The following is a 27,546-nucleotide window of genomic DNA, read 5'->3' as shown; positions in this document are numbered from 1 at the left end:
GAAACTTAGACAAATTTGTTGTTTTTGAAAAGCCCGGGCGGAGTTGTTCAGTGCAGTTTTAAGCAAATTCAACTCGTATAGATACTTACAGTGCGAAAACAGATTTTCTCAGCTTTATGTGTTTCTGCGGGTTTACAGTTTGTTTTTGACGAATCTCTGGAACACTGGATTTTGACCGAACGAAAGATGTTTTCCACTGGAATGTCGTGTGCCAGATGTTTTCAAGGATCTGTTTCGTATAAGGCCTATTGAGCGTGATGACTTTTGGAATATGCAAAACGAATGTATTACATAGTGATTTTCCTATCCTGTCCTTTATGCGAAATGCCGATTACTTAAATTTCAGTCAACAGTTGTTCACGTGTACAATTTGATTTGGCAACGCCGTAAGCCTTAGATCGTTATGCGGCGATGTCAGAATTATAATTTTGGAGACCGTTTTTGAAAATATTGTGCTTGTAGCGCGCTTTAGTACAATTCTGGATCGTTAGTGAATGTTAAAACAATCGTAAATAGACCGGAAAACGACAAATATCGCAGGCATCCTAAAGCTTTTAAGCTCTGCCTGAAGGCAATATGTTACTTTAACGGGCAGTTTTTTTTACTTGGTGATGGAACGTGGCCTAAAGAACAAATTTACAATGAAATATAAAGTTGATGAAAACTAAAATGAGTCCAATTAGGCTAATTATCAACATGACGCTCTGGAATGCGAGATGTGGCACCGCTGTGTAGTCGCCACGCCTGGTCTAGTCTCATTTGTGGAGACGTCAGCTGCGTTTCCCATTTGGTAGTTGCACGTTCGGAAATGGATCGGTTGCCTCGAATTTCCTCTAATTTTAATGCACGTCATGCACGATTCTAACTCGTGCAAGTTTTCCGAAAACATAGTATTTATAGCTCCCAAAATATTCATCTATCGAAGATTTGTACTCGGCCGAAATGAAACCAAAACTAAGATATTGTCTTACAATTGCATTTTGTACAGTACAAGCGGAAAACCTCTCTTATTTATAAGCTTATATTGTTAATACGTATATTCTGCAAGGAACCTTAGCCATGCATATAATGTATAACACAATTGGAATATAAATTTGTTGATAACTTCAGTACATCAGTCACAAAAACTTAATCGAGTTCAGCCTTTGTCTCTATGTGAGGAGAATTTGTTAATGTCAAAGATTTTGATTTAAAAAGGCAAAATCATCAACGCATGTATGGATAATAAATTCATTTTAGATAAAGTTTATTGAATTTAATTGTGGATAGGCTATATATGGAAAATTTCAGAAACATTTTATATATTATACAAAAATAGCAAATAAACGTTTCCACGTCAATTCTAGAAGCTGGTGAGCTCACTAGAACGCTGGCGTCCTCGTTGTAATGAACGCAGCCGAATTAACAATATTCAAAATCATGAAGACGAATCCATGTTATAGATATTTATAATATATAAATAATGACTTTTCATATCATGCATCAGAGCAAAATGACCCTTAACAATTCAAAGCAAGCGGGAATCGACCACCGATCGCAGCAAACGCCGCCGCGTCGAACGTAAACATTCGGACCGCGAACGAAATTCCTCCCGGCGGTCGCCAGTCTACGTGAGTGAGTGCGTGAGTACGTACGCATCTGGCCAATGGTGAGGGCTGTGTGTGTGTGCGAGTCTGTTCATTGGTTTTGTGCCACCAATCATATCTAACTACAACCTAATACCCAATGTAAGTTTGTTGCTTCGTTCTATCACCCCTTGCTGCACTCCTGATTGGCGATTGGAAGGGATTGGGGGAGGCTGTCATGTTTTTTGACTTTAGACATAGGCTCTCTCGTCCAGCTAGGGGAGATGCGACCCCCCTTTTTCGAAGACAAAGGAAAGGGCCCCCTTCGAATTCTTTCTTATTAAGGGGATAGCCATGTTGATCAAGGCAGCGGCGGCCGCAGCAGCCTCGGCCGAAATGAAGTGAGTCTTGACAAGATCGCGAGAGGGAAATTAAGATCCTAAGCACTGAAGTTTTGATCAGTTTTGGGGAATGTATTTCGTAACTTAGGGATTTACCTCGAATTTGGGCGATAGGCCTCGCTTAACCAGTCAAGAATGCAGCAAGGCTTGTATTTGCACCACGTAGACTATTGTTTAGGGTACTGTAGTCCAGGCTACGTTAGGGAAAACGTTTTCTTTACCTTAGCTCTTTAAACTATGTCCTGTCTTCTTGTAAGTGTCCAAATCTGGCATGTCGTAACCAATATGGTGTCGTAGTTAAGCACAGATCTTTGGCTTAAGCTATGGCCAGCTTTGACCACCTACTTGGGGAAGGAGGAAAATATAGGTTAGGCTAAGCCGGGTTATGTCAGAACCTAGAATTCCAAGCTCCAGTTAGGCCTGTAATTCTGTTGACTGCATAACCCAAAGGCTAGGCAACCGTTAAATCTAGTGGCTTTGTTTGGTAAAAGACATAAGCTTATGTACCCTAAGTAATGGACTTTTCATTAGGGATTAACTTGAGTTGGTAAAACTGAAGACTACTGCCACGACACGGCTCCTGCCTGTCACCAGCCAGAATATATTTATCGCAGGAATCCTACAATTTATGGGTTCAAAGTCGCTGCTCACTTGTATGTGTTTGTTTGAGTTGTCTTTTCTATTTTCAATATCTTCTTTCGACAGAGCTGCGAACAGAAGTATATTTAAAAAAATAACGAGCAGTTTATCTGCTTACAGAAGCAGAGATTGTAAGAAAACAAAGGGAATAAGGCTCTGCACCTCATGCAAATAGTGTAGTGTGCCCACAACTGTTTGTGGAGTGAGTGCTTTGAAACCAGGAAGGAACCTGGCACAAGCTCTTTTCAGCAGCCACGTTTTGATAAATCTGAAGAAATGAGCAGTTTATCTGCTTACAGAAGCATAGATTTACGATTTTCTCAAAATTCTATAGGTCCGTATTCTATAAGACATGTTTTTGTGTGTTTACGTTCCTCCTTTACCATTGTTTTTTACAATCTCTGCTTCTGTAAGCAGAGAAACTTCTCATTTTTTCTGTGTTTTCCATGATTCAGTGATGAATCTGTGCACTGGATCTTGGCTTTACATAATGCAGTGAATTTGGACCCCTAAACTGTAGGATTACCTTTTTTGCCTTTTGTTTATGTGTTTGTATATGTTTTGTCATTTGTATCACTCTGTTTATGTTTTACATTCACCCCGAAGGGGGCTGGTAATAAATGTGGTGCCCATTTTGCTCGTAAACTGGTAGTTACTGAACCAGAGGGGGCCGGTACTAGGCTACTCTTCAGTTTTACCCACATAGGTTTTAAAGTTAGCTTAACATGTGGGTACTAGTTAGCTTACACTTGTCAAAGTCAGGCCTAAGATAGACTAGTTTCAGATTTTATTTGGTGTAATAATACAGTATTATTCCTTCAATACATCATGGCCTAGTTGCTATATTAAGCTAGTGATTATGATTGAAAAAATTACTATGTAAAAGTGGCCGATAATGACTGATATAGAAATTGCCACTAGGCTCTCAATTTTCATTTCGGCTCTGAATGAACTCATAGGTCCCAGCGCTTGGCCTTTGGCCTAATCTTATATTTCTACCCTTCCTATCCTAGCACTAGGCTAGCATATGAACTGCCTTTTGTAGCCTGATTTTTGTTCTAGGTATGGCATCTGATGCTAGCCCAGAGCTGTTGACACAACACGGAAGGTCATGATTTTGATGAGATTAACAAGGTCCCACTGTGGAGTTGGGGAAAAAATTACTTTGAAAAAGTTGGATGTTCTTAGCTAGTGTTAGGTCTGTCAGGACTACTGTTACATGTATGTGCTATTTTATCAGTTCGAAATAAGGGCTTAAGAAAGTCCTAGGGATAAAACTGCCATCGAAAACTGTAGCCTGATTCCCGCCAGTCGCCAATTGTTGTATTTTCTAGAGTATGATTTTGTACATTTTTTTATGATATTTTCCACCTTTTGTTCTTGTTTTTACATTCATCATCAGGGGACTGTTACTAAACACAGCGCCCATTTTGCACAGTCTGGTAGTTACTGAACTAGAGGGGTGCTGTAGTAGTCTGCAGTTTTACTGGCCTAGGTTTAGTGTGCGGGTTTCCTTTGTCTTGGACATTTCAGAATGCCTCTTGGCCTAGGTCAGGGACTTGTTTCAACAGCAGAATGTCTTATGATTTGCAAGGTTTTATCAGGTGTTCTTAGGGTGCTTTGAAGTGGATACACACACGACTAATTGCAAATAAGCTGACGTCCTGAAAACGGTGCTTCCAGACATAGCACATAGTGAAGTGGCTGTTGTGGAGTAATTTCTTTTTACTGTACCGTACCTCTTTGCATGGGTAGTACTTTTCAGAATACTGTATGTCACTACAATAATATAGGGTTCAAAAAACTACCTCCAAAAGTTTTAGCTTTAATTAGATTTAACCAACCCACCAGGTTGAGTACCAGTATTCAGACTCACACAGCTGGAATGAAGTACTTGCTATTGAAGAGGGTTGAAAAATGGCACTGGGAGAATTGAATTGCAATTTAGTCAGAATTTGCAATAGAAATTGGAAAAGCAGCCTTTAGTATTGACAAAATCAAGTACATAAGGAAGACTAGGAAGAACTTTGTGGGCAAGAGATGTAACAGTACTATACTGTACTCCTAGTAAAGACATTCTATGAGCCTCATTTGTTGTTTTATAACAAATGAACGTGAATGCTTTATGATTTCAAATATTTTAAGGTGGAATCTTCCTGTGTATCATGCAGACATACTATTTGCATCTAAAGCTGTGCAATTGGATTTTGCTTGCAAATTGTAAAATGTTGTAACACTATATTGATATTTTGAGACCTGCCATTCATTCGTGATTGCTCTTCTTTGCAGTGTTTCGTGCATTGGTGACGTTATTCATAGGAAGCTCTGGTTACACAGTACAGAATGCAGGCTGTCCAGCAGGCTGCCACACAGGTACAGTAATTTTTTTAGTTTGTCACCGACTGATTTTTATTCAAAGTGTTTTTGGTATTTTTAAAAATGTTTGTTTTATCATTTAAATCCAGTCTCAAGAAATTTCCTGTCATAGCATCATTTTGATTTTTGCTGTGGTGTGCATTTAAAATCTTTATTAATTTGTTCTCTTGATACCCACTTATGTTTTAACTATAGCTTTTATAAACGTGACGCTGCAGCCCACCGTACAAATGTCTGAGAGAATTCTAGTTCAGTAATTGTTAAATTGACCACTCATATAGAATGCTCTGTTGTCAGAAATACATAATCTCATCAACTTGCAGGGTGCACAGATCATCCAGACAGCTAATGGGCAGTTGATGCTACAAGCGGGGTCGATCCAAGTAGCATCTGCGGGCAATACGCAACAACTCCAGCAAATACAAGTGGTTCCAGCTTCAAGCATACAGGTATGGCAGTTGGTGCATCACCGTGCAAAAGTTTTTAAAGCAAAGTGCGTGATGCATGGCATGTTTTGCCTTGTTCTTGTACTGTATATACTACATTTTGGTATACATATATATACTATACGTATAAATATTAACTTGCTCCTCACAACAGTATACCCTTTTGTGTAGTTACTTTGTCTTGATGTACATTGCTTCATTTCCTGAAGTTATGGTTGTACATTATTGACCTCATCACAAGTATTTATCATGACATGACACATCGTTAGACAAACAAAGCTTTAATCTCCATGAATGATAAGTCTGTATGTTTTGACATCTGGATGTTCCCATGGTACTTGAGAGACTTGCTGTTGAATTCTTAGTTGTGGTGTTATCTGCCACTTTATTGTATGTCAAAAATAGTAGCCTAATAGGTGTACAGGTTGAGTTACTGGCTAAATCATATTATTAAAGTTGAATTATGATAGTTTGTATTGTCAAAGTTCATTTCAAAGAGAGAAATGTTTTACATTCGAAATATAGATGAAGCCTCTTTATTCAGTTACGCCTTTTGCTTCTTTGATGTGCTTTACTGAGAATTTTTTATGGAGTCATTTCATGAAATACAGTACAGTATAACTGAAATCACTTAAAGAGGTGGTATCATCAAATTGCTTTGATTTAAATAGAGTTTGTCAGTGGTATACAGTATAATAGTAAGGGTATATTATGCATTTATGTGCCAAACCTGTAGTTGAACCCATTTGTCGTGTTTACTAAAATTAGAAGTGCAAACCTGGTAATGCAGCTTGATTTTTGTTTAACTGGTGTCTCAATGTGAAGTGTCATTGGACAATCATAATGGCTCATTCAGTGAGTATTTCTGTTGCTAAAACCCACTTTTGACAGCCTATAATAAAATGACTAGATTTTTAGATTTTCTAAAAAAGCTTTATACTTTTTGCAGGGAGGTTCTCATGTGGTCGTGCCAGGAGGATCATCTCAGCAAGCACAGATTATCCAAACTTCCGATGGTCAAGCTTTGGTGTATCCCATACAAGTTGACAACTCGGGAAATGTTATTGGACAGCAACCAGCAGGTGAGTAATTTTTCCCCATCTCGACTGACGTTAAATTATTTTAAGTGGCCATTGAGGGTAACAGAAAAGTTAAAAGAGATGTATTTTTTCTTCATGGCTAACACTGATTTTGAATGGCCATTGAGAGCACTACCTATAATAGGTTAGTTAAAGAAGACATCACAGTACAGTACCCAGTCCCTGAATACAAAACAATTACATTCAGACATATCTTTGGGAATTGTCCAACTTTTAACCGACGGCATATATAAAGTGTTGGAAACAATTTAAATATAACCAACAGTTTTATGTAAAGGATTGGAAACATTTTGACCTACAGTGTTTATAAAGTATCAACGGTATGCATAAAGGATCAAAAACAACTAAAGGTCTGATGTATTCATAATGAACAAACCCTTTGGGTCAGCCCAAGGGGAGTTGAAAATGTTAACTCAGTGGTTTGGTTCAGCTGTTCAATGATAATTTAATGGTAATGATGGTGGTCAGTAATTACTGTTGGGAGATTTGATATCCAGTTAACCACACACAAGGATTAAGATTTCAGGTTATTTTTTTGATATTCAGAACACTTAAATCTGGCTTCTTCCCGTTTAATGTTGGACCTATTGAATAGAGAAATGCAGTGTTGGAGCAGATTTGCATAAAAACTACTGTACATTGTAGGTTTTACATAAGCTTCACTTGACCTTTGGTGATACTAGTACCAAAGGCTATTGAAGTGAAGTCCTAGTTCAGTCAGTGTAAATTTGTTTGTTAGTAAAATGCTTTACCAGCTGAAAAGCTTTGGATTTTGATCATTGCAACAAGAATGATACCAGATTCATAGGACTTTCTTTGATTGGCTATTTGTTTTAGGTTTATAGCAGATATAGTAGTAAGAAGAATGTTCATCCTATGGTGATGAGAAACCAGTTGAATTTTTAAGGTCTCTTTAGTTAACTATTTAAAGTTATTCTACAGATTTAAAAAAATTGTTGTATGCATTTGAAAGATTTTTGTTCTGTATCCATGATCATTTGTGAAAAGTGCATAGAATATTTAAAGTAGAATGATAAAGAAATGAAGTGACATCAACATATTTCAAATGCAGTTGGGAACACACTTTTTCCTTACTACAATATCAGTATGGTATGGAAATATTGTATTGGATTTTTTTTATATATACCAGAACCAAGGGTGTACCATTTTAATATAAGTTAATACTTATGTTAACCAAATGTAATAGGTTTGAGAAGGTGACCAATTGACCAACTTGCTGTACCTAAGAATGTGTTTTGAAGTCCATTATCACAGCAGGTTACAAAAATGAAAAGAACATTTTGCCATTTCATATTACTGGAGGAAGTATCACATTGCTACGTAATGGGTAAAAATCAATGTGAGGATTTCATAAACTCGAACGAATGTACTAGTGAAAGTTAAAACTTGAGGAGTCATTTTCACTGTAATGACTGAATTTGTAGGCCATCGTAATCGTATCCAAAGTTCCTTTTGAAGCTATCTTAAGTTCTAAAATTGATGTTGTCATACCTTTCATTGCTATTATTTGTCTGTTTTTATTTTGTTATCTACTTAGTAAAATACAATAAGCTTGGTTATATGTGATAAGTCATCGTAAGTACTTCAGGGTGAATTAAAACTATAATTACTAGATTGTTGTACAGTTCCCATGCATAGGGTTCATATACAGAACATTGTGTATTTCGCTAACCATAAAAAAGAAGCAGCAAGATAGAGTGAAACAAAACTCAAGAGAGAGAGATTGAATTTCAGTTGAGCTCTCATTTTGTTTATTTATAAAGATTGCCCTAGATGCTAGAAAATACCACCATTACCATTTGATGCATTGCCATTAAAATAAGAAATCAAAGAGTCCTGAAAGATTAAGGAAAAAAAAAGATAGAAAGAAAAAATCCTTAAAGGTGATTTGAGGGAGAGAGAGATTGAATGAATTTTCACATTCAGTTTATACTGGAAAAATAAACCTCCCAAAAAAGTCATGAAATACAATTAATCCTAATGAATACACACATAAATGTACTGTTCAGTTTAATGAAGAGAAAACTGTGAAAGATGTGAGAAGAGAAAAATAATTTTTTCAGTCGATACAACAAGTGATTGAGTAATCAAAGGATAATGAATTAATTCTTACACTTTTCTGTAAAAATCTCCATGTGCCAACATTTTTTCCGTTATTTGTCATCTATTTTTATTTCTAAGACATCTCTTGTTCATCCTCATTCCTTGTATTTTACCAAATTGATCCATTTCTCTGTGTTTCCATGGAAATAATTGCTTTTTCTGCTTCCCACAGATCAGAGCTTGTGTTTTTTATCATTTGTTATTAATATTATTATTAGTATAATTAATTTTATTGGTATTATTATGTGTGTGGTTTTCTCTCACAGTGTATTGTAGTATAAACTGTTTTGAAATGTATGCATTGTTTCTCTCTCTCTCTCTCTCTCTCTCTCTCTCTCTTAGTGTACAGCAATTTGTCACGCTTTCATTGCCGTCACAGCTCCACGTTCACAATTGAATGGGTTTCATTCTTACCAGGCCACCGCAGTTAATCCAACTTCCAATTTGCGATTTGATAGTATTTTGTTCTCTGTTAGTACTGGACGTCTTTCTTATTAGTTATGTAGGACTGTCTACTTAGCTGTTCAACATCTTTAAACTTCACATTATTCCAATTATTCCTTTTTTTTTTACAAATAATTCTTTTGACAAGACCTATGAGTATGGAAATTTGACCAGTTGGTTATGTATACTGTACCTGCATTATGTTAGTAATGGCTTGTTCAGATAGTTACAGAATTATTTATTAATTAGCCATTTTGGGCTTCTGGATTACTACGGCTGAGTCACATCCTTACGCATTCATAAATAAGAGGAGCAAATTATTTTTGTAATAAAAAATTGCAAAGTTCTGTTATGTAAGTTAAGAGCTACATGGAAAATGTGGTACTGACATGTTCTAGGAACAGATGGAAAATGTCTTTTTTTTTTTTTTTTCTTTTTTGATGACCCTTGTTTATAATTATTAAAAGTACAAGTTTGAGAGTATGTAATACTGCTAGAGATACAGGGTCAGATTTATTCTATAGTTATTACCTTGTCCTGTTGTTGATTTCTGTACTCCATTTACAGTGACTGTTATCTGAAACAGCTACAGTACTGTGTAATTTAATTGTTACGTATTAGTTTTGCTATGTCATGTAATCCAATTCATGTCATAGATTTTGAGGAAACAGAAATTTGTTTGACATTGATGGTTCATTGCTCTCGGTGTAAATCACTTGCTTTTAACCTGGGTACACCTGAAATTTTACTTACCATAATGATTTTTAGGTTTTCAGGACTGTCTAATTCTATGGGAAATTTTTATAGATGTGTTTAAATGTTCTTTCAGTTTAAATCTCTTGGATGATTCCCTTTCCAACCTTATTTTCTTATGTTACTTTCATCTCACTGAATTTGTTTTTTGCATTGTCCATTTATTTTGAAACTTATGACAATTTCAGTCAAGTTTATACTCGGTTTTTACTTTGTAGTTTTAGTTTTTTTTTATGTGGACTATTTTTCATGCTTTCTGTAATTGAGTTCAAATGCGTATGGTTGGGGGAATTGAATTGATGCCTACCACTGCACTATGCTTTCAACCATACTTTTGATTTTTATTGACATTTTTGCTCTTCTGATCCGTAACTCGCAGCTTGGAGTTTCTTTTTATAGTTTTTAGTGTTTTATTTTCAGACCTCGGTTTTACTTTTTGATTCATGCTGTGCCAGTTCCCAGTGTATTCTTTGGTTTGATCCTTCTTTTTAAGTTATGTTTTTTTTTTTTTTTTTTTTTTTTTTTTTTTTTTTTTGCCTCTGTATTCTGGACTCCTTACTGATTTCTTTCTCAGTAGTACTTTATGCTTGTCATTTGTTCTTCGTTCTTTACATAGTAAATTTTGCTCCAAGGGCGTGTTTAGTTTTGGCTGTGAGTGCATTTTTTTTTTTTTTTTTATAAATTAACATGTTGCACTACCATTTAATTTTTTCTTTTCAGAATATGGCTGAAATTTTTCCTGCCTCATATATTTTTAGGTTTAGCATCCAATCCATGTTGTAGGCAAGTGAAACCGTTCACTAATGACAGTTTATTTCTTAAGTTCTCAATATTTCAGGTAACATTATCCAATTAGCAGGAGCAACGGCCACTACCCAGGCTAATCAGGCTAACCAGACGACTTCAAATCAAACACAACAGTCAGTGCAAAGCAACCTGACTAATGTTGTCATGGTGAGTTCAGATTTTACGGTGGATATTTTTGTCAAAGTATATTTCAGTAAATTGTTATTGTTGTACAGTCCGACCTCGAAAATCCGGCATTCCGTGGTCCAGGAAGTTTTTGAATCGGCTGCCATGATTTCTCGAGTGGCTACGAGGGCAGCGCCACATTTCAGTTTTTGGATTTTTTTGGACTTCGGAATTGAAGCTTGCTCCGTAAATCGACAGGCACAGTTTATTTCCAATGAAAATATCCTGTGAAACTCAAAAATATACAGCTTACAAAAGAACTGTAATTTGTGTATGTACTAGTGTATCTTCCAATCTCACGTATCATGCGATCATTAGAATGTCACACAAGAACATGATTTCATCTCATGTATAAATTGTGAACAGTGCAAGATGTATTTTCAGTAGATTACACTGTGCTAGGCTTTCTATGCCTGTCTAGGTTTCGTTAGATACCATTAATAATGCTATTACATCCAAGTTAGCTTTAAACTAATAAACAGGCCTAGAAGTACATTAAATCAGGCTTACCAACCTTGTGACATCTAAGAATTCATCGCTGTTTCTTATGATTAACACCCACTTACTGCTGTATGCAAGACACTAGCATGAACGACAGCAAATACATAAAAAATCGAATCAAGAAACAGCCATTTACCCATGTCAGTTATTGTAACACATGTTTAGCAAGGGTTGAGTTACAGTTGTGGACTTGTTAAAAATTTGCTGATTTTCAACGGTGACTTCCATAAATAAGAATAAAATAAATCTTTATTCATCCTTCACTCATGGAGAGAAAAATGTTATGAAAGTATGCCACTAAATTTATGGTTGTATCTGTGGCTGAAAAAACAAATAATATGCAGGCCACAAAATGTTTTGGATGAGCCTTAAGCAACATCCAATACTGGTGAAATTGCAGCTTTACTTCATTCAATTTTACTCCATTTATAAATAAAGTGTATGAAGTTGCATTTTTAAACTGCTATGACACTTTATGTATAAAACGAATCTCTGAAATGCGTTTCATTTAACAACTAATGGCTGTGATAGCTGTAAAATGCAGTCAGCTGATGATTTTAAGAACGTAAATAATGTACTGTGCTAGCAGAATGCAATGGTGCACATTTCCTGTGTTCATAAATTATAATATGATAAAATGACACTAATACATGAAATATAATTGCATACGGTATGTAAAACAACAGTTTTACTAAAATTATCATTATTCTTGACACAACTGTATTATTTGACTTTTGCAAATGGATATCTGTTGTTGTAACAACCTAACCGGACCAGTAGTGTCTCTCTCTCTCTCTCTCTCTCTCTCACACGTGCAGGTTTAAAGAAACGAAGCCAGACAAGTTTGAAGTGCCGAAAAACAATGAAGGATGGAGGAGATAAAAATTTGACAGTGCACTTATAAAGAGGTTAGGCTCCAGTGTAGCAAAGGTGTAAGCATTTCAGGAGAGATGCTTATGGAGCAGGCCAGAATTTTGCTAAGGAACTAACATAACAAATGACAGTGACTTTTCTGTGGTCCGGCAGTGGCATGGTCCCAATGTTGCCAGATTTTCGAGGTTGAACTGTGTTAGATATTGTTTGTAACTGTTGTTACTCATGACAACCCATCATTCTCAAGATGCCTTATCCCATGTAGAACTGTCCCAGGCACACCAACATGCTCCAGCTGAACAGAATGTTCCCACAGTGCTCTGCATCCTTTTTGCAATTTGCATCAACATTCGGCTCGCCATTGTAGAGCCAACTCAGCCAACCTTTGTCTTAATTTAAGTGTTTTCTCACCATTTGTTTTTCTCTTGTATTATTTGAATTTTATAATTAGTGTGTTTAGGAAAATGGTGTTTTGGCCACAGTTATTTTTTATGTCTCATATTGCAAGGTCAGAGAGAGGAACCCTTCCATCCCGTGACAAATCCATATTAACGGTACATCCTCACTTTAGTAAATCACAAATTGTGGACCAAATAAATGCAAGAAACTTATGTCGGAGCATCGTGCTCCCTCTTCAGTGTGGCGACACTAAAGGTCAATACTAATCTTTTATCAGCATCTTCATTTCATTAAATCTTATATAAGAGTAGTACAGACTACAACCTTGATGTTCATTCATCTTCACAGCTTTTTTACCAGCTTAACACTGAACACTTCAATGCAAGGATCTGATTGTTCCCTGCCTTATGCGTTTGGCCAGCCATGTGCATTCCCTTAGGCATTTGTTAACTACTGCTATGGTTATGGGAAGTGTTCTATATTAGGCTGTAAATTGTGGCCAGATAGGGTCAGGCAATGGTTGACCATTGTCAGAGATTGATCATAGGTACTTAGGTTTTTAGACATTGGCCTGAAATGCTGTCAGAGTGCCAACATGACCAATTAGGATACTATGACTGTCCAGTGGCCCTCTTAGCTGGGATAAAAGGGCAAATTTGCTCCTCAAGACTGAAAGGACTTTTGTATTCTATGGGATGTGTAGTAACATCCAGGGAGGCAGGATACTATTGAGACTGCTGGAGTTGTGGTGTAGAGGTCTTCAGATGATGATTGTCAAATGGTCTTGAGTAATAGGTGGCTTTGTATCCATGAAGTGGATGTTGAGTTCAGGAAGAGTTGCCATTGTTGAAAATTGCAACCATGGTGACAGTTGAGGTTAAACTACCTCTCCTGGTTCCTGATTCCTTAACCAGCCTTTGCTACCTCCTCTTGAGCACTGGCCTATGCAACAATGAGTAGGCCCAATTCATGAGGGAAGAACTCATGGGCATTAGAGGATGGCAGTACTTTACCTAAGAATCATTGAATTCAGAGATTCTCTTAATGTTGACTTGATCTCAAATCACTCTGTGTTTGGTCATGATGATAGCAATTAGGAAAATGGTTTTGAGAACCAGAACGATGCCAGTCACAGTTTTAGACACACGTCTGAAAATGGCTATGATTAGAAATGAGAGTGTTGTTCCTTGTTGGCCCACTGCTTGTGTCTTTGGAACCTAGCTATAAGTTTAAGAGCAAAACAGCTTGGATAAAGTTTTTCCATGACTTTGTGGACAAAGAACCATACCATCAAGAACCTCCATAGAAGACAGGGCAGGACAAAACAAGGTTAGACCCTGTAGGAGGGCTAGTGCCATCAGTGCACTGTAGACATTACTTGCAGTGTTCCTTTGGCCCCTTGCTGCAACCCCTTCCATTCCTTTCACTGTACCTCTCGTAAAAGTTGTTTCATAGTGCAGCTGCGAGGTTTTCCTCCTGTTGCACCTTTCAAACCTCAATTTCAATTTCCCTTTCAGCACTGAATTTGGCCGAAGTTTTATATTTCAATTCCAACAAGGTTAAAGGTATAAATGTAGGAAAGGATTAATCTCAAGCTGTGGCATGGTGACATATTGTTACACTGAGATCTGTTTTACTGTCATAACTGTAGAATTAGAGGCGCTGGTGTCGGTGATAGTTACACAAGTATAACTTGAGACTGGAGCAGCCTATTTGGATCCGTGATGCAAAGTTTGAGAGGTACATATACTGTACTGTACACAGGACTTCGGTATAGTAGATGCATCTCAGTTTTGACTAGTGCAAATATAGTGTGACTGGGGTTTCCTTGTTTGCAGTAATAACTTATGATTGATGGGGATTGCGAGGTAAAAGATTATGCATTATAGTAAGGGAAAGTCTATCAATTCAGGCCTGTCAGGACATCTGTGTGCTTTGTACTTACACCCTATTTCCATATGAAAGAAAGATAGGATTTTGAGTATATCAGTCAATGTATAGAATTTTTCTCTTATTACCACAAGACTTGTGTTTATTTCTTTTTTTTATTTATAGTAATATATGTTGCAGGTAAATAATGGTGTAGCACAGCTACAAAGAATACCTCTACCTGGACCAGAGTTGCTAGAAGAGGAGCCTCTGTATGTAAATGCCAAGCAGTATCACCGTATACTAAAGAGAAGACAGGCAAGAGCCAAGCTTGAGGGAGAAGGCCGTATACCCAAAGAAAGAAAAGTAAGCGTCAAGTTTGGTTGTTGGCTCATTGATTATGAAGTTCAGATATTGCAAATTTTGTCTCATAAGTTTGTTAGAAAGTTAAATAAGAGAACACTTTGTTTTGGTATTTATATTTTCTGGTATTCTTTCGAGGAGAAGCAGTTCATCCCTAGAACTTCATTTGTAGATGTACCGTTTACATTTTTCTCAATAGCTTTATAGGCTTTTCTGTGTATGTACTTTGTGTGTTATCCTAGATGGTAATGTATACATATAATGTATTATTCTGTTTGTTCTAACAGAAATACCTTCATGAGTCCAGACACAGGCATGCAATGAACAGAATACGTGGAGAGGGAGGTCGATTTGATAAAGGAAGGTAAGTAAGAATGGTTGTTTTCACGTGTAGTCTTCTGCACACCTAAATATTGTGCTGTGAGTGGAATTTTTATGGTTTGTTGTGGTGATTTGGTGAATTTGGAAAAAATGTGGTAATGTGTTTAAGTTTGCAGAAGAACCATTAATCACTTTGGAATGGGTGTGCTTAGGAATTCCGTTGTGGAAAGATTTTTGGTTTGTTGTGGTGGATTTGGAAAAAATGTGGTAATGTGTCTTAAGTTTACAGAAACCATTAATCACATTGGAGGTGGTGTGCTTAGGATTTCCATTGTGGAAAGATTTTTTGCACAGTTCTTGAATATGTGCTTTTGGAAGTTACTACAGGTGTACGTAGTGGGTGTGATAGTTCTAAAATGGTAATACTTCTTTCAGTGGCATGACTTGCAGTGTAATGTAAAAGTGAAAATTTCCATGTCACGTTACATTTTTGCAAATATAGTCGTGGAAGTTGAGAGGTTCGTTTCCTATTGAAAATTATATGGTAATAGCCCTTGTTGGAATACTTTCTGCAGTATTCATATTTTATACTTTTTATCCTTAGTGACTCTTGAAGTGAGAAAATATATTGTCATGTCCAAGTAAATTTAGGAATCATTTATACATTGTATTTGTCATCACTTATTGCAATTTCCCATTGGTTTTTAATAGACATATGAACTGTGAGACCATTTTGAGTTAAAAATTTTCAGAAATCAAATTTACCTTGTGACAGCCATGTGTGTGACATCAACGTTTTTCATTATTTGCGTAGGTGGTGGTTCAGTTTGTCTTGGAAACTGTGAATTGTCCTACAGTTTAGCTTAATTCCTTACTGTTGGTACTGTTTTGAGTGGAGATAGTGAGAATCATGAATTTTTATTAAATTATTACACTCAAAATTGTTGGTTGAATGTCCCAATGATAACTGATAGAATGTGTTTGGAAAGGAATGGTATAGATAGTTTTTTATTTGTTCGCATTTTGTTTTTAGAAGAATGTAGTTTATTTGTGGTTTTTCATCTTATTCCTTTACTGCGTTTTTTCTGTTCTTTAGTACTTAATTCTTCTTTGTGCTTTCTCAGCTGTTTGTGAAGTTGGGATTTTCACTTTCCTAAAATGAGCCAGTTACTTAGTAGCATAAACTAAGTTTGAGAGCTTATCGCACTTATGTTTGTAACTAGATGATTGATCAGTACTAGTGATAGGATAAAGATTTTACTTATTGATGCAGTGATTTGTGCAACCTTGAATATCAAGTTTAGGCATCTGTTATTTTCTTAATTTTTTCTTGTTACGCAAAGTCAGACAGTCCATCCACAAGTGGAGTATTTTTTCCCTTTTGCAGCACCAATAACAACCGCAATAATAACTTCTCTGACTCAAACCATTCCAGGTGAGTTGCAGTTGATACCATTTCCTGCATCACTTGTTATAAGAGATAAGAGCAAAGTTGTTGTTACTCGGCTAGTTTCTCAACACCTTCAGTACACAGTTGGATAAGTCATCTTCATGTTCTCACTAACACAAATACCGTTGTAGCTCTCGCTGTATCTGCAGCTGTTAACTATTGTCGTGGGGAGTGAGAACCCAGTATTATTGGGAGTAAGAACCATATTATCAGGAACAATAAAAACCTTCGAGTGTGTATTTGTAGACAAAATTTGCACTTGCTTATGCCACTGCAATAATTACTCCCACCAGTGCAACATTTGGGATGGAACACCTGTGCATGGGAAAGCCATGTATAAATGTAGTTTTGTCCTATAATAAATTTTCTTTTACCAGAAGCCCATTACTTATACAAGGCCTGTATGTGTCTGCATGAATTTCGGGCACTTAATTCTAAAAAGAAAGATGTCATGCTAACTACTGGTGCATTGTGCAAGCACAACTAGTTTCAGAGGTCCACCATTGGCAGACTAGGTCATTGATTTAATGTCTTGTCGGCTTGGTCACAGCTGGAAGTTTTACTCCAGGTCTTTGCTTGTTTTTTATTTCTCTATATATTTCATTTATCTTTTGAGTGTTTCATTATCATTTCATAGTAAAGAGTTCTATAATATTGTAGTGTTATGGTCAGTGTTTTTTCCCATATGATTGTTTTTAGATTTTTTCCATCATTGTTTTGTATTTTGTGTTAAATACAGAAGCACTATTACACAAAATGCTCTCTTCCTGTGCTTCAGCTCCTTCATAGTTGGTAGGTAACACAACACAGTTAGTGATCCAGCTTATGCTATTGATGGACTTCTGGAACCAGTTGTGCATTTTCCATACACTGGTATAAAACAGGATGTCATCTTTCCTTCTAAGAATGAAGTGTTCATGATCTGCATGGATGCTAAAAGGTTGTGTGAAAGTAATGGGTTTGCATTGAACAGATAAGTTTTGCTATTGAAAAAATAAACTTTTCTTTTTGTCACCAACATCATTAACTGTGTTCAAGTCAGAAAAGTCATTTACCACTGTGCGGTGATTTAACAAAAGATAGCAACTTCTGTTAGAGGGGTGGTATGTACAGTAGATGTACTGCAGCATTGGGTTTGAGGTACATCAGGAAATGATGAGTAATTGATGAGTTTTATCAAGTATGTGAGCAATGTTCACATTTGCGGCACATTTGTTACAAGGCTGAAGTTAATTTTAATAGCTTCATTGTTCCCAAAGTTTATTCAGGTAAGAGACCTCAGACCAACTTCTGTGGAATGCTATGGTTCAAGTATATGGCACAACCTAAGGTTTGAGAACTTTGCCAATTGCTATAAGACAGCTAAGTGTGGCTCATAACTGTTGAAGTATTACAGTCAATGTAGCAAAACGTAGGATGTAAAGCATCTGGGGGAGACTAATAACTGTAATAAAGGATAATGTTAATCCTCACATTCAGGTTTTGTACAGTAATAGGGGAATTTTGTTTCATAATAACCAGAATTCTGTTCTTTATGTACATTGCCTAAATGTCATACTGGTATTGATATAATGTGGACCCGTTTTGGTGGCTGGAGCCTTTCCCAGACAAAAATTAATTTTCCTAAATTTTAGTCAAAGATAAATACGCTTGAAGATTATGAACTGGCTGCAACAAGGAGTATAGTTTTGAAGACCCTTCAGAGAAACTCTCCTAACGTATCTTCCAGCATTGTTCAGAATTTCCTGACTGAATTGTGGAACCAGATAGTAAAGTCCTTGTAGTAGAAGAGCATATAGGGTGCACCTAACTTTTCTAGATTTGTTAGAAGGTATGGCATTTTTTGAGTCTGCTAGTAAGCCCCCATCAGCCAAAATCAATTGGCCAGAACTTACAGTATTAGCAAGAGAGTGCTGTTACCAGCCAGGACAGTGCCATCTTGAACAACCTGATATGACAAATGACAGTAGATTTGAATGTACTCGGTTGTGAGATACGGTAACATATAAATAAGACCAGAGATCAACCGGTCAATCAAGACTCGGGCTAGATGCTGATAAAGGAAGAACTGGTTTCATCTTGGTCTTAGCCATCTGATTACTAGTGATGGATGTGGTAAAAGGGCCAGATGAGGGACAGTTTGTGGAAAGATGTTGGTTCTTCTTTAGCTAAATCAAATTTGGCTGATGGCAGATAGTACACAGATTTGATACCAGTCACAGAGCCTAGAGCACTTGGTATCGTTAAGTGATTTAACTAAACCACTGAGTTATAGTTGACGCCTCTCACAGGGTTTGTGTGGACAATTTGTTTCAAAGTGAGAGTTGATAATTGGAGGAAGAGACAAAAGGTAAAGGACACAAAGTAAGGCAGGAAACAAAACATTTTGTTTGGACTTTATGCAGTAAAGTATCTTGGAAGTTATACCTATATTGAGTCACTCAAGTTCCACTATACTGGATTGCTCAAGTTGTGCTTGTACTAAACTCAGTGTGCAAAATGTGATATGTCTTTATGGCCGGCCTATAATTAACTGGTGTTTATGAACAAGACCTACTTGTAGCGAGGACTGTTACAATTTCTTTTGTTTCATCACAGCACAGTGACAAGTCCCCTCCTCCGTTTTACCCATTGTGTAAATCCCATGTTTTTTGTGGTATCATTGCATGCATACTGTTGTGTTAAATTTTAAAATTTCCAAGAACTCAATAATTTATGTTTTGATGTTGGAAAGTTTTTTAAAAGACATTAAGAAACAATCTCGAGAGGAGTGAAAATTGTAGACAGGACATTTACCCAAGATATCAATCACCAAAAAGATCAATTATTATATAAATATTATGAAATGTAGTATATGGAATTTCAGTTAACACAAATTTTTTTTAAAAACGTAAGGTCTAGAGAATGATCGCAGTTATAATCTTAAAAACATGAATTTTAAAAATGAACATGATAGGTTTCATAGTTCGAGAACAGTGAAGAAAGTGAGGGTGGATTGTGTACCCATACAAATAAGTTTGCATTTATGTAGTGCTAAATTAATTCATTTGTCAAACACAATCAGGTGTAGTTTTGCTACTAATGATTATTTAACTCAAGAACTAGTAGAGGGCATGCTCAGAACAGGAATGTCACAAGAAATTTTATAATCTATGTGAATAATATGTAGTATATGCATTTAATCACCAAGCACCTTGATACCATGACCATACTTCAGTCATTCATAAATTTGTTTGACAACAACAGCATAAAATTCTCATGATGAAGTGGCTATTAATTGTGTGCTGAAGGGTTTCCTCTTCATTCTTAGGCTTAATATTGCCAATTGTTGCATTATTCTGCTTAATTTATGATCTTAATGTGTCAGCATTGGGAAAAATTCATAATCCAACGCATTAATCCTTAATGTGTATTTCAGTTAGTCATTTGTGCATTTCAGTGGTAAAATCTTAAGTCCTTTTACTTGTTAGGAATACTGTCAGAATTTACTTTTGAGTGATGTTGGGGTAACTTAATTGTTTTCTTGTTTTGTGTTTATTAGTACCAAATCACCTCTTGAACATCACTGTATCCTGAAAGTTTAAAATATTTCTGGTGTAGCTTAATTGCATATTTATTTCTGATAAGTATTAGATATATTAAGAAGTATTTCCTCTTAAGATTCAGGTCAAAATTCAAATTTTCCATTTCTTTTTCAGAGAAGAGAGTATGATGGAAAACCTCGGAGGCCTTGGATTACAGGTGAGAAAGTACAAATTTTCAGAATGTATAGTCACTCTTAAGTTGCTTTAAATCTCCTGTAACCCATGAGAGGGTTATTACTTGAAGTGTGCATACTGTAGGTGGTACTAAAGGTTCTTTTCAGTGTCCCCTCAGCACCATTTGTTCTACTCTCTACCAATTACTTTATCTATTTCCTTAACCTGAGAAATGCATCAATATCATTTTATAACAGCCCAGTGTTGTGGCTGTCTTGACAAAAATGCTGCCCTTCAGAATCTAATACATAACTTTACCAACGCCTTTGTAATTACTTCATGCATGTATTATCAAAATATTTTTTCCTTCTTTCTCTTTGTTATTATGTTATAAACTATCAAAGTTAATTTTATTGCGTGACATAGCATTTTGCCTGATGAATAGGTGGTGTGGTAGTACCAGGGGTAGTGGGTGTGTCAGTTATCACACATGGGTGGGGAGGGAGTTGGGTATAACAGGCTTGTTTTTGGACCTGGTAGAGGATATTGTATTTTTGCTACTACACTCCTCGTTATGTTATGATGTTTTAGCGTATTTTTGACAAGCAACCATTACAGTTTATTATACTGTATATTGGAGAGTGTAATTATAATGAAAATTACTGTATATTTTCAAAAATCCTAGAGTACAGTATAGAATTTTTCTCTTCTCGAAAAATGAATGGTCTTTCTAGTTGCTATAGAACACAGAAAACAATACGTACGTCACTTTCATTGTTATCAAAATAGAGCTTTAGTCATAGCCAATACAAAAAAAACACTTATTATCATGGTAACTCAGACAGCTTGTTATGTTTAGTACCCTTTATTTTAAACAACCGCCCATCAGATACTCAAAAGAAAAACAAAAACATTCAGGAGTGTTGCCTTAATTTACACTAGGCAACGTGTGCTGACATAGGTTTTGGAAGTTGCCACATCGTTCATTTCCCTTACTGACCAGTATATTATGTTGTGATATTGTGTGTGTGTGTTTTATGATGATGTTAAGCCGCCTTAGAGGCAGTAACAGTGGCCCTTCTGCCCAGCTTCACTGACTCAAACCTTTTACATTTTACGTTCCCCTGGCCATACCTTTTACATTTCTTGTTCCCCAGGCTTCTCCCACTTGACTATCCAGCTCTCTCAACTTATTTGCCTTTTGTCCCATTCCTTTGGTTATGTCTTATGTAGCCATCCAATCTGTCTTGCCGCAAATTTCACCTCTGTTGAGAATGAATTCTTTGGGGCAGTCATTGAAATGTGTAGTCTGGTAAAGCTGGTTTATGATGGTAATAATGATGTACTCCTTTTTTTATTTTTTTTTGTGGAATATGGATGCTTCATAAATTCGTCTTTCCGACACGTTTTAGGAAGACTTTGCATCAATTGTCAATCACACAAGCCATCTTCTAGGCTTCTGTCAATCTTTTTCAGGTTCCAGTATAATGTATGTTGAAGAAGTACCGTTGGTTTTTCTTAACCTTACACTTTTCTTGGATTTCTCTTTAAATTTTAAACCTATCACAACTGTTGTGTGCCAGTGTTTTTAGTGCATTGTATTATTATCCATCTTCTCTGTGTCAGTTTAATTCCTGAAAGATAAATGTTTGAATGGTGCAAATGTCTTAATTGTTCTGGTGACTTGTAGTCTCTAAAAATTTGTTGCATCAACAGTGCTACTGAAAATGTTAAATTTGCTTTCATTGTGTTCCATGTTGGTTCCAAATCTTAAAACATCCATCAAGTGGAGGCAGCTGTAGAGCTGTTTGCACAGATTAAAGCTGTTATGATGTAATTCACTTAGTCCCCCTACTATTAATATTTAGAAATTCCATAGTCCTCCTTTATTAATGGTTTTCTATAAAGTTAGCATGATAAATTTAATAGGAAGCAGTAGAAACTAATAACAGATGAACTCACCCTCATGTTCTGTGCTGATTAAAACCACATTCAGATGTTTCAAGTCAAAACAGCTTAAGCAGTTGCTCATAACCTATGGGTTAGAATTAAAAACTTTTTTTTTTTTTTTTTTCATTTTTTTTTTATGGCTTATATCCAAATCAATTCGATGTTTTAGTTCTGTCATTTAGGACTTTAAATTTTCTCTTTTGCAGAATGGCATGGAGGAATTAATAACTGGTGATGTACAAGGCCGAGTAACAGAAGCTAAGGTTTTTGTCAGCTGAGACTACTTGAAATGCTTAGCATACTTCAGGTAAATAGAATTTTGTATTTTTCATTTGAATAGTTTCCAGCTTGAAAATATTTATAAGGTGAGATGTTGGGAAATCAAGCAGAAGAATTGGAGGTTTAGGGTATGGGTAATGTATCACTGGACAAGTTTGTCTTTGGGCTATCATTATAATGAAGATTGAAAAAGCTTTCTATACACTGTGTATTACATTTGAATGTCTGTTTCTTTTTCCCCTACAGAGATGCAACAAAAGCAACGTTATTGTCCGTATTGTTTGTTTATAGGCATATGAAGTTGGTGTCTATTATTGCTCATGTTACTTTGATTCTTTTCATTGCATTTGCATCCCAGTTAATTTGGGAGAAATGTTTTCCATTTCCTGTACCTTTCATGATTTGTTTGTTACAAAGTAGAAAATTAATACTGTAGACCAGTATTGTGTGAATTTTCTAACCGGTAAATCTGTTTCTGTCTGGACATTTAAAAATTTTATAGACCCTTTGTCAAATTGTTATTCCATTAGGATGCTTTTCAAAAGATCTCAATATTATTACAAAAAGTAATTTTTAATTTTCCAGTGAATACTAAGTCACTTCTAGGTTAGGTTTGATTGCACAGTCAATTCCTTATTTATGGAGTTTTTTTAACACAGTGTAAGTTCTAGTAATAATTCACAATTGCTGAGACTTCCTGATGGAGTACTAGCTACGGTTACTTTGTGAGAGTGGTGTTTTGCTGTGACGGGTGATATACTGCTCTGACAAGTGTCAGGCTTCCACTTCGCATAACCAGTGGCGAATGCTAATTCTAGGAGTAAAACTGCTAAAAAGGAAGTTCTGTCAGAATCTTCACCATCAGTATCCAAACATCAAGTTTTTAAGAAGCTGGATCTTATTAAAATAGGGTATGATTTTCATTGTATGTTTGCAAACAAAAGTCTATTAAAGTAATTTTCAGCTTATTGGCTGATAAACCAGTCATGTCAAGACTCTACTGGGGAGTGAATCACTATAATGCTGTTGTAATATGAGTCTTAAGTCATTTTTAACTAGACTTCAGTATGCTGTAAAGCTAGGTTTTGCGAGATATTGATCTCTTAATTTGGCTTAATTTTTCATAAGTATATACAGTACTGGTCTATTATTCCTGGGCACCTGGATTTCAGTCTTTTGCTCGTCCCACGTGGTGTACAGAAGTCCTGAATGCCCTGTAGTTAGAGCTGGAGGTATCCATTGCTTGTTGGATAGGCTACTTCCATGAGAACAGACAGTGGTCAGGCAGTTCACAGGTGTATCATAGGCTTCTTCCTTGAGAACAGACTGTGGTCAGCAGTAACAAGACTTTTGGCCCAGTTTTTCGATATGGTTTGGTGTGGAGTTACACAGTTGGTCATATTGTGCTATTACTTAATGGCAATTGGAAGAAATTTCCTAGGTCATGCATAATTACAAAAATTGTCTTTGCAATTTGTTTTATATTTTGCAGTGCTTGAGGTTCAGGTTTTGACATTTTGTCATTATGTTCCTGTTCCCTCTGTGGCATTGGTTATAGGCTGGAATGGACTTTACTTGGTCTCATGTTTTGACTAGGCATGTTGAAGTTATAAAATATTTTGACAGATTACATTGTTAAAATTTCAGTCTTCGTGTGATCTGTTATAAAAAGATGAAATTGGATTTATTCAAGTAAATTTCAAATTTATAAAGTGGATAGACTGAGAACATTTTAGGTACTGACAGTTTTACAGAGGGATATGTGCTGAGTGCTCATACCTTCATCTTCCCTTGATTCATCGTGAAAAGCAGACTTCATTTCTGGACTCTGCCTTGCCCTAGAGGATTGGTTTTACATTTGAGGGGAAAACTGGAGCAAGGTTTAAGCAGCAAGCAACAAATAGATAGGAAAAACAAAAAGAATGCAGTAGTGAAAGTTAGAGAGCAATAACTGGAGTCGTAAGGGATACTGCCAAGACTGTGTTTACCTTCAGCAAACAGTTACACCCCCACCCTTTCTAGGGTGTCATCTGAGAGGAATTTGGTATTGTACCTTTCCTTACGTAGCCCACTCTGATCATTCAGCGATCCCAGAGTGCTACAGGTCATACCTGCCAACATTTTTTATTGGTCTTACCACTAGTATTTCCAATTGCGTTCCAGGGGTTGAAGAGAATGTGTACATTTTTACTTGCATGTAGCGATTGTTCTACTTTTCACTGGTTAAACAGTTCAGAACTGGTGTTTTTTATGACATACAATGACTGGTCTGCAGTAAGTTACATTTATTTTTGACACCACTGTAAGAGTTCCTGAGCGTTGTACCATAACTATTTTTGTCCTATATGCAGTGCAGAAAAGTTTCTAGGCTGAAATAGATTTTTTCAGTCCTTACAAATACAGTACAGGATAACACTAACTAGAGTATGTCTTTCAAAAGAAAAATTTCTTGAAACATTTCATTTAAGGCTCAGCCTTATTATAATGTGGCCTTATGTCACGGAGGTAGTTACTTTCTGTTATAAAGGGGACATTTTACAGTGCACTATGGTCTCTATATCAGATAGGTAATATACTTCAAATGGAAACATTCAAATTATTACTACTCTTGATTGTATATTTGTACAGTTGAATTTTTTATGCAAAGTGGTGTATATTTTGATATGAATTTAATGTTTGATAGCTTCATTGTAAGTAGTTTGTTGTACATGTACTTAAAAACAAGAGTGTGTAGCTTGATTGCTTATTTCAATGGGATTTATAATGCAAAATTGTTAAGATTGAGTGTAAGTCAAGTAAGAGCTTGTTTTGCAGGATTATCATTATTATTAAGAATGGGTGGTGCAAGTGTATTCATTCAGATTTTGCAATTTACGGTACTATACTTTATTGATATTTAACTTATTAGTTTATACAAGTACAAGCACTTCAAAATACCCAAATGTAATGTTGAAGTGAGCTGCTCCTGTTTTTTGATGATTGGATGTTAGTGTAGTTTGTCACTGAAACATGATTGTGGGTCATCTGACATGCTGTAGTTTAATGAATTAAAATTTTAAGTGTAAATGTTAAATCATGTTTGACAATTTATATTTTTGTTAATTGTAGACAAACTTGCAGTTTCTGTGTTATCTTATCCATTGATAGAACAGTATCTGTTGAGCTTGTTTTTAACAGGTATGTTCTGTTGTGCAAAAGTGGCCCACTGTTTTACACCATTTACAGCTCTGTAGGTCCAATTTTGTCATTAATGGGCTGGAAAAGTCATTGTAGAGAATTGTATTGAAAATTTTGCAAGTTTGATTTTCTTCTGCAAGAAGAGAAAATTTTGACAGTCATGGTGCCGTTGCTGTTAATATTTTTTATATAATAAATGTTACTTTACTGAAAGAATTTGTTATACGTTTGTTTCCTATATTTTTTTTTTATAACTTCGCAAGGCATCCATAGGTGAGGAGAGAATTTTTCAGTCTTGGGGTGACAGTGTGATTTTGCTCTCCATAGGGTAAAAAGTCCATAGATCCTCAGCAAGTGGATTATTCTTGCCATCCCATTAAAGTACGAAGCTTCAGTCATGCTTTGCAAAGGTATTTGCTCTCCATATATATACAGCATTTCTATCCCTTCTCAGACTTCATAGGCTGAGAGGCAGATTCCTTAAAGTATTATTCCAGCAGTTTACACTCCTCCTGTCATCCTATAATAGACCTGCAGTTTAACGGTTAACTGACAGAAAATCCTTTCAGATTCTCATAACTTGTTATTGGTGCTTCGATGTTTTTTAATATACATGTGATGAACATATATTTTTTAAAGTAATTTGAATTTTATTTGGTAACAAGGTAGTCAACTGGTGGTAGGAGGGTGAGGGGCGGGGGGGCCGCCGAACCTTCACTCCCTTGCCATCACCTAACTTTTTTACACTTAGCATCATGGGCTAAGCTTGGTGGTTGAAGTAGGATTATAATAAAAAGGCTGGTTTGTATACCAAAGGAAATTACAATTCACTTTTGAAAACTGTTTATGGAAATATAAACCATCACCTTTTATGTAGAGACTTGTTTTTCAGGTGCGAGTTTGTCATTCAACTAACTGGCAAGTTGATTCTCACAAGAAAGTCACATTCCTGGTCAAGATATTGAGTAGGGGAGTGATGATACCTGTAACTTCCTGTATGGGCTGGGATAGGGATGGCAACACAGTCTTGAGCTTGTGTGAGATGTGTAGGAAAAACTTGTGGAGCCAAGACCTCCATGAAGGATGTCCTGGTTGCGGCACTGTGAACCACCAACTCTTGCATCTGTCTTACCGAGTGACAGCAGTGAAGAAAGACTGTGTATCCCTGTTTATTGATGTGCCACCATGGTCGTGTTGATGCTCATCAGTGTTGTGGAGTGGCCAATCACACACTTCCGAATACTTGCAGGGCCAGCAGCATTGCTCCTAAACTCCAAAACCATGTGCGGATGAGGTCATCCTCTGTCCATACACTTGAAGCGTACATGCCACATAGGTTTGCACCACACGCCTCCTTTTATAGATATCTGAATGGAAGAATATCTGGAGGTAAGAGTTCACGGGTACTCACATCAGGTGGCTCCTGGTGTCCACCCACCAAGCGGAGACCCTCCCTGACCTCCCTCTCAAAGCTAAGATGGGTCTCTTGAGGCTGACCAGTGTTGCTTCAGTTGGCACTTGAGTGAATGCTGAGAATGAGCTTCTTCAGTTATGAAAGGTGACCAAGGATTATGTGCCAATGCTGAACTGGTTGTTCCTGTTGCAACGAATTGTGCCAAAACCTCCCTGAGCCTGTTGATACTAAGAGTCCAAAGGAAAGACTGCTTCCATCTAAGCATGCCCAAGTACTTTGCCTGCTGCTTGGGTCTGAGATTTGACTTACAATCCACAGGTTGTAACAAAGTGAGGGGAGGCAATTTCTGTTTTAGAGCACTGTCCAGGAGCAACTGAGTCTCCTCTTAAGAGTTCCAGAACTAGCCAATCAGCAAAGAAATGCAGTAAATGA

At 36.4% G+C, this 27,546-nt stretch overlaps 1 protein-coding gene across 6 annotated transcripts; it reads left to right on the top strand.

The window, feature by feature from the left end:
• The first annotated feature begins 1,587 nt into the window (after window positions 1-1,587).
• Nf-YA (nuclear factor Y-box A) lies at window positions 1,588-25,913 on the top strand. 6 transcript variants are annotated; one of them, XM_067085922.1, is made up of 10 exons: window positions 1,588-1,727; window positions 4,895-4,978; window positions 5,305-5,430; window positions 6,377-6,509; window positions 10,687-10,802; window positions 14,664-14,828; window positions 15,113-15,189; window positions 20,295-20,337; window positions 22,451-22,551; window positions 22,770-25,913. In XM_067085922.1, exons 2-9 carry the CDS (start codon window positions 4,949-4,951, stop codon window positions 22,520-22,522), a joined length of 762 nt encoding a protein of 253 aa, XP_066942023.1. In that variant the 5' UTR covers window positions 1,588-1,727; window positions 4,895-4,948; the 3' UTR covers window positions 22,523-22,551; window positions 22,770-25,913. The 6 variants fall into 6 exon arrangements, with proteins under 6 accessions (XP_066942023.1, XP_066942020.1, XP_066942025.1 ...); XM_067085919.1 differs by having other exon boundaries at window positions 10,672-10,802; XM_067085924.1 differs by having other exon boundaries at window positions 1,609-1,648.
• The last annotated feature ends 1,633 nt before the right edge of the window (window positions 25,914-27,546 follow it).

Source organism: Macrobrachium rosenbergii, chromosome 42, assembly GCF_040412425.1.
Source record: "Macrobrachium rosenbergii isolate ZJJX-2024 chromosome 42, ASM4041242v1, whole genome shotgun sequence".
NCBI classification, from domain to species: Eukaryota; Metazoa; Arthropoda; class Malacostraca; order Decapoda; family Palaemonidae; genus Macrobrachium; species Macrobrachium rosenbergii.
This window is presented reverse-complemented; position numbering and strand designations above follow the sequence as displayed.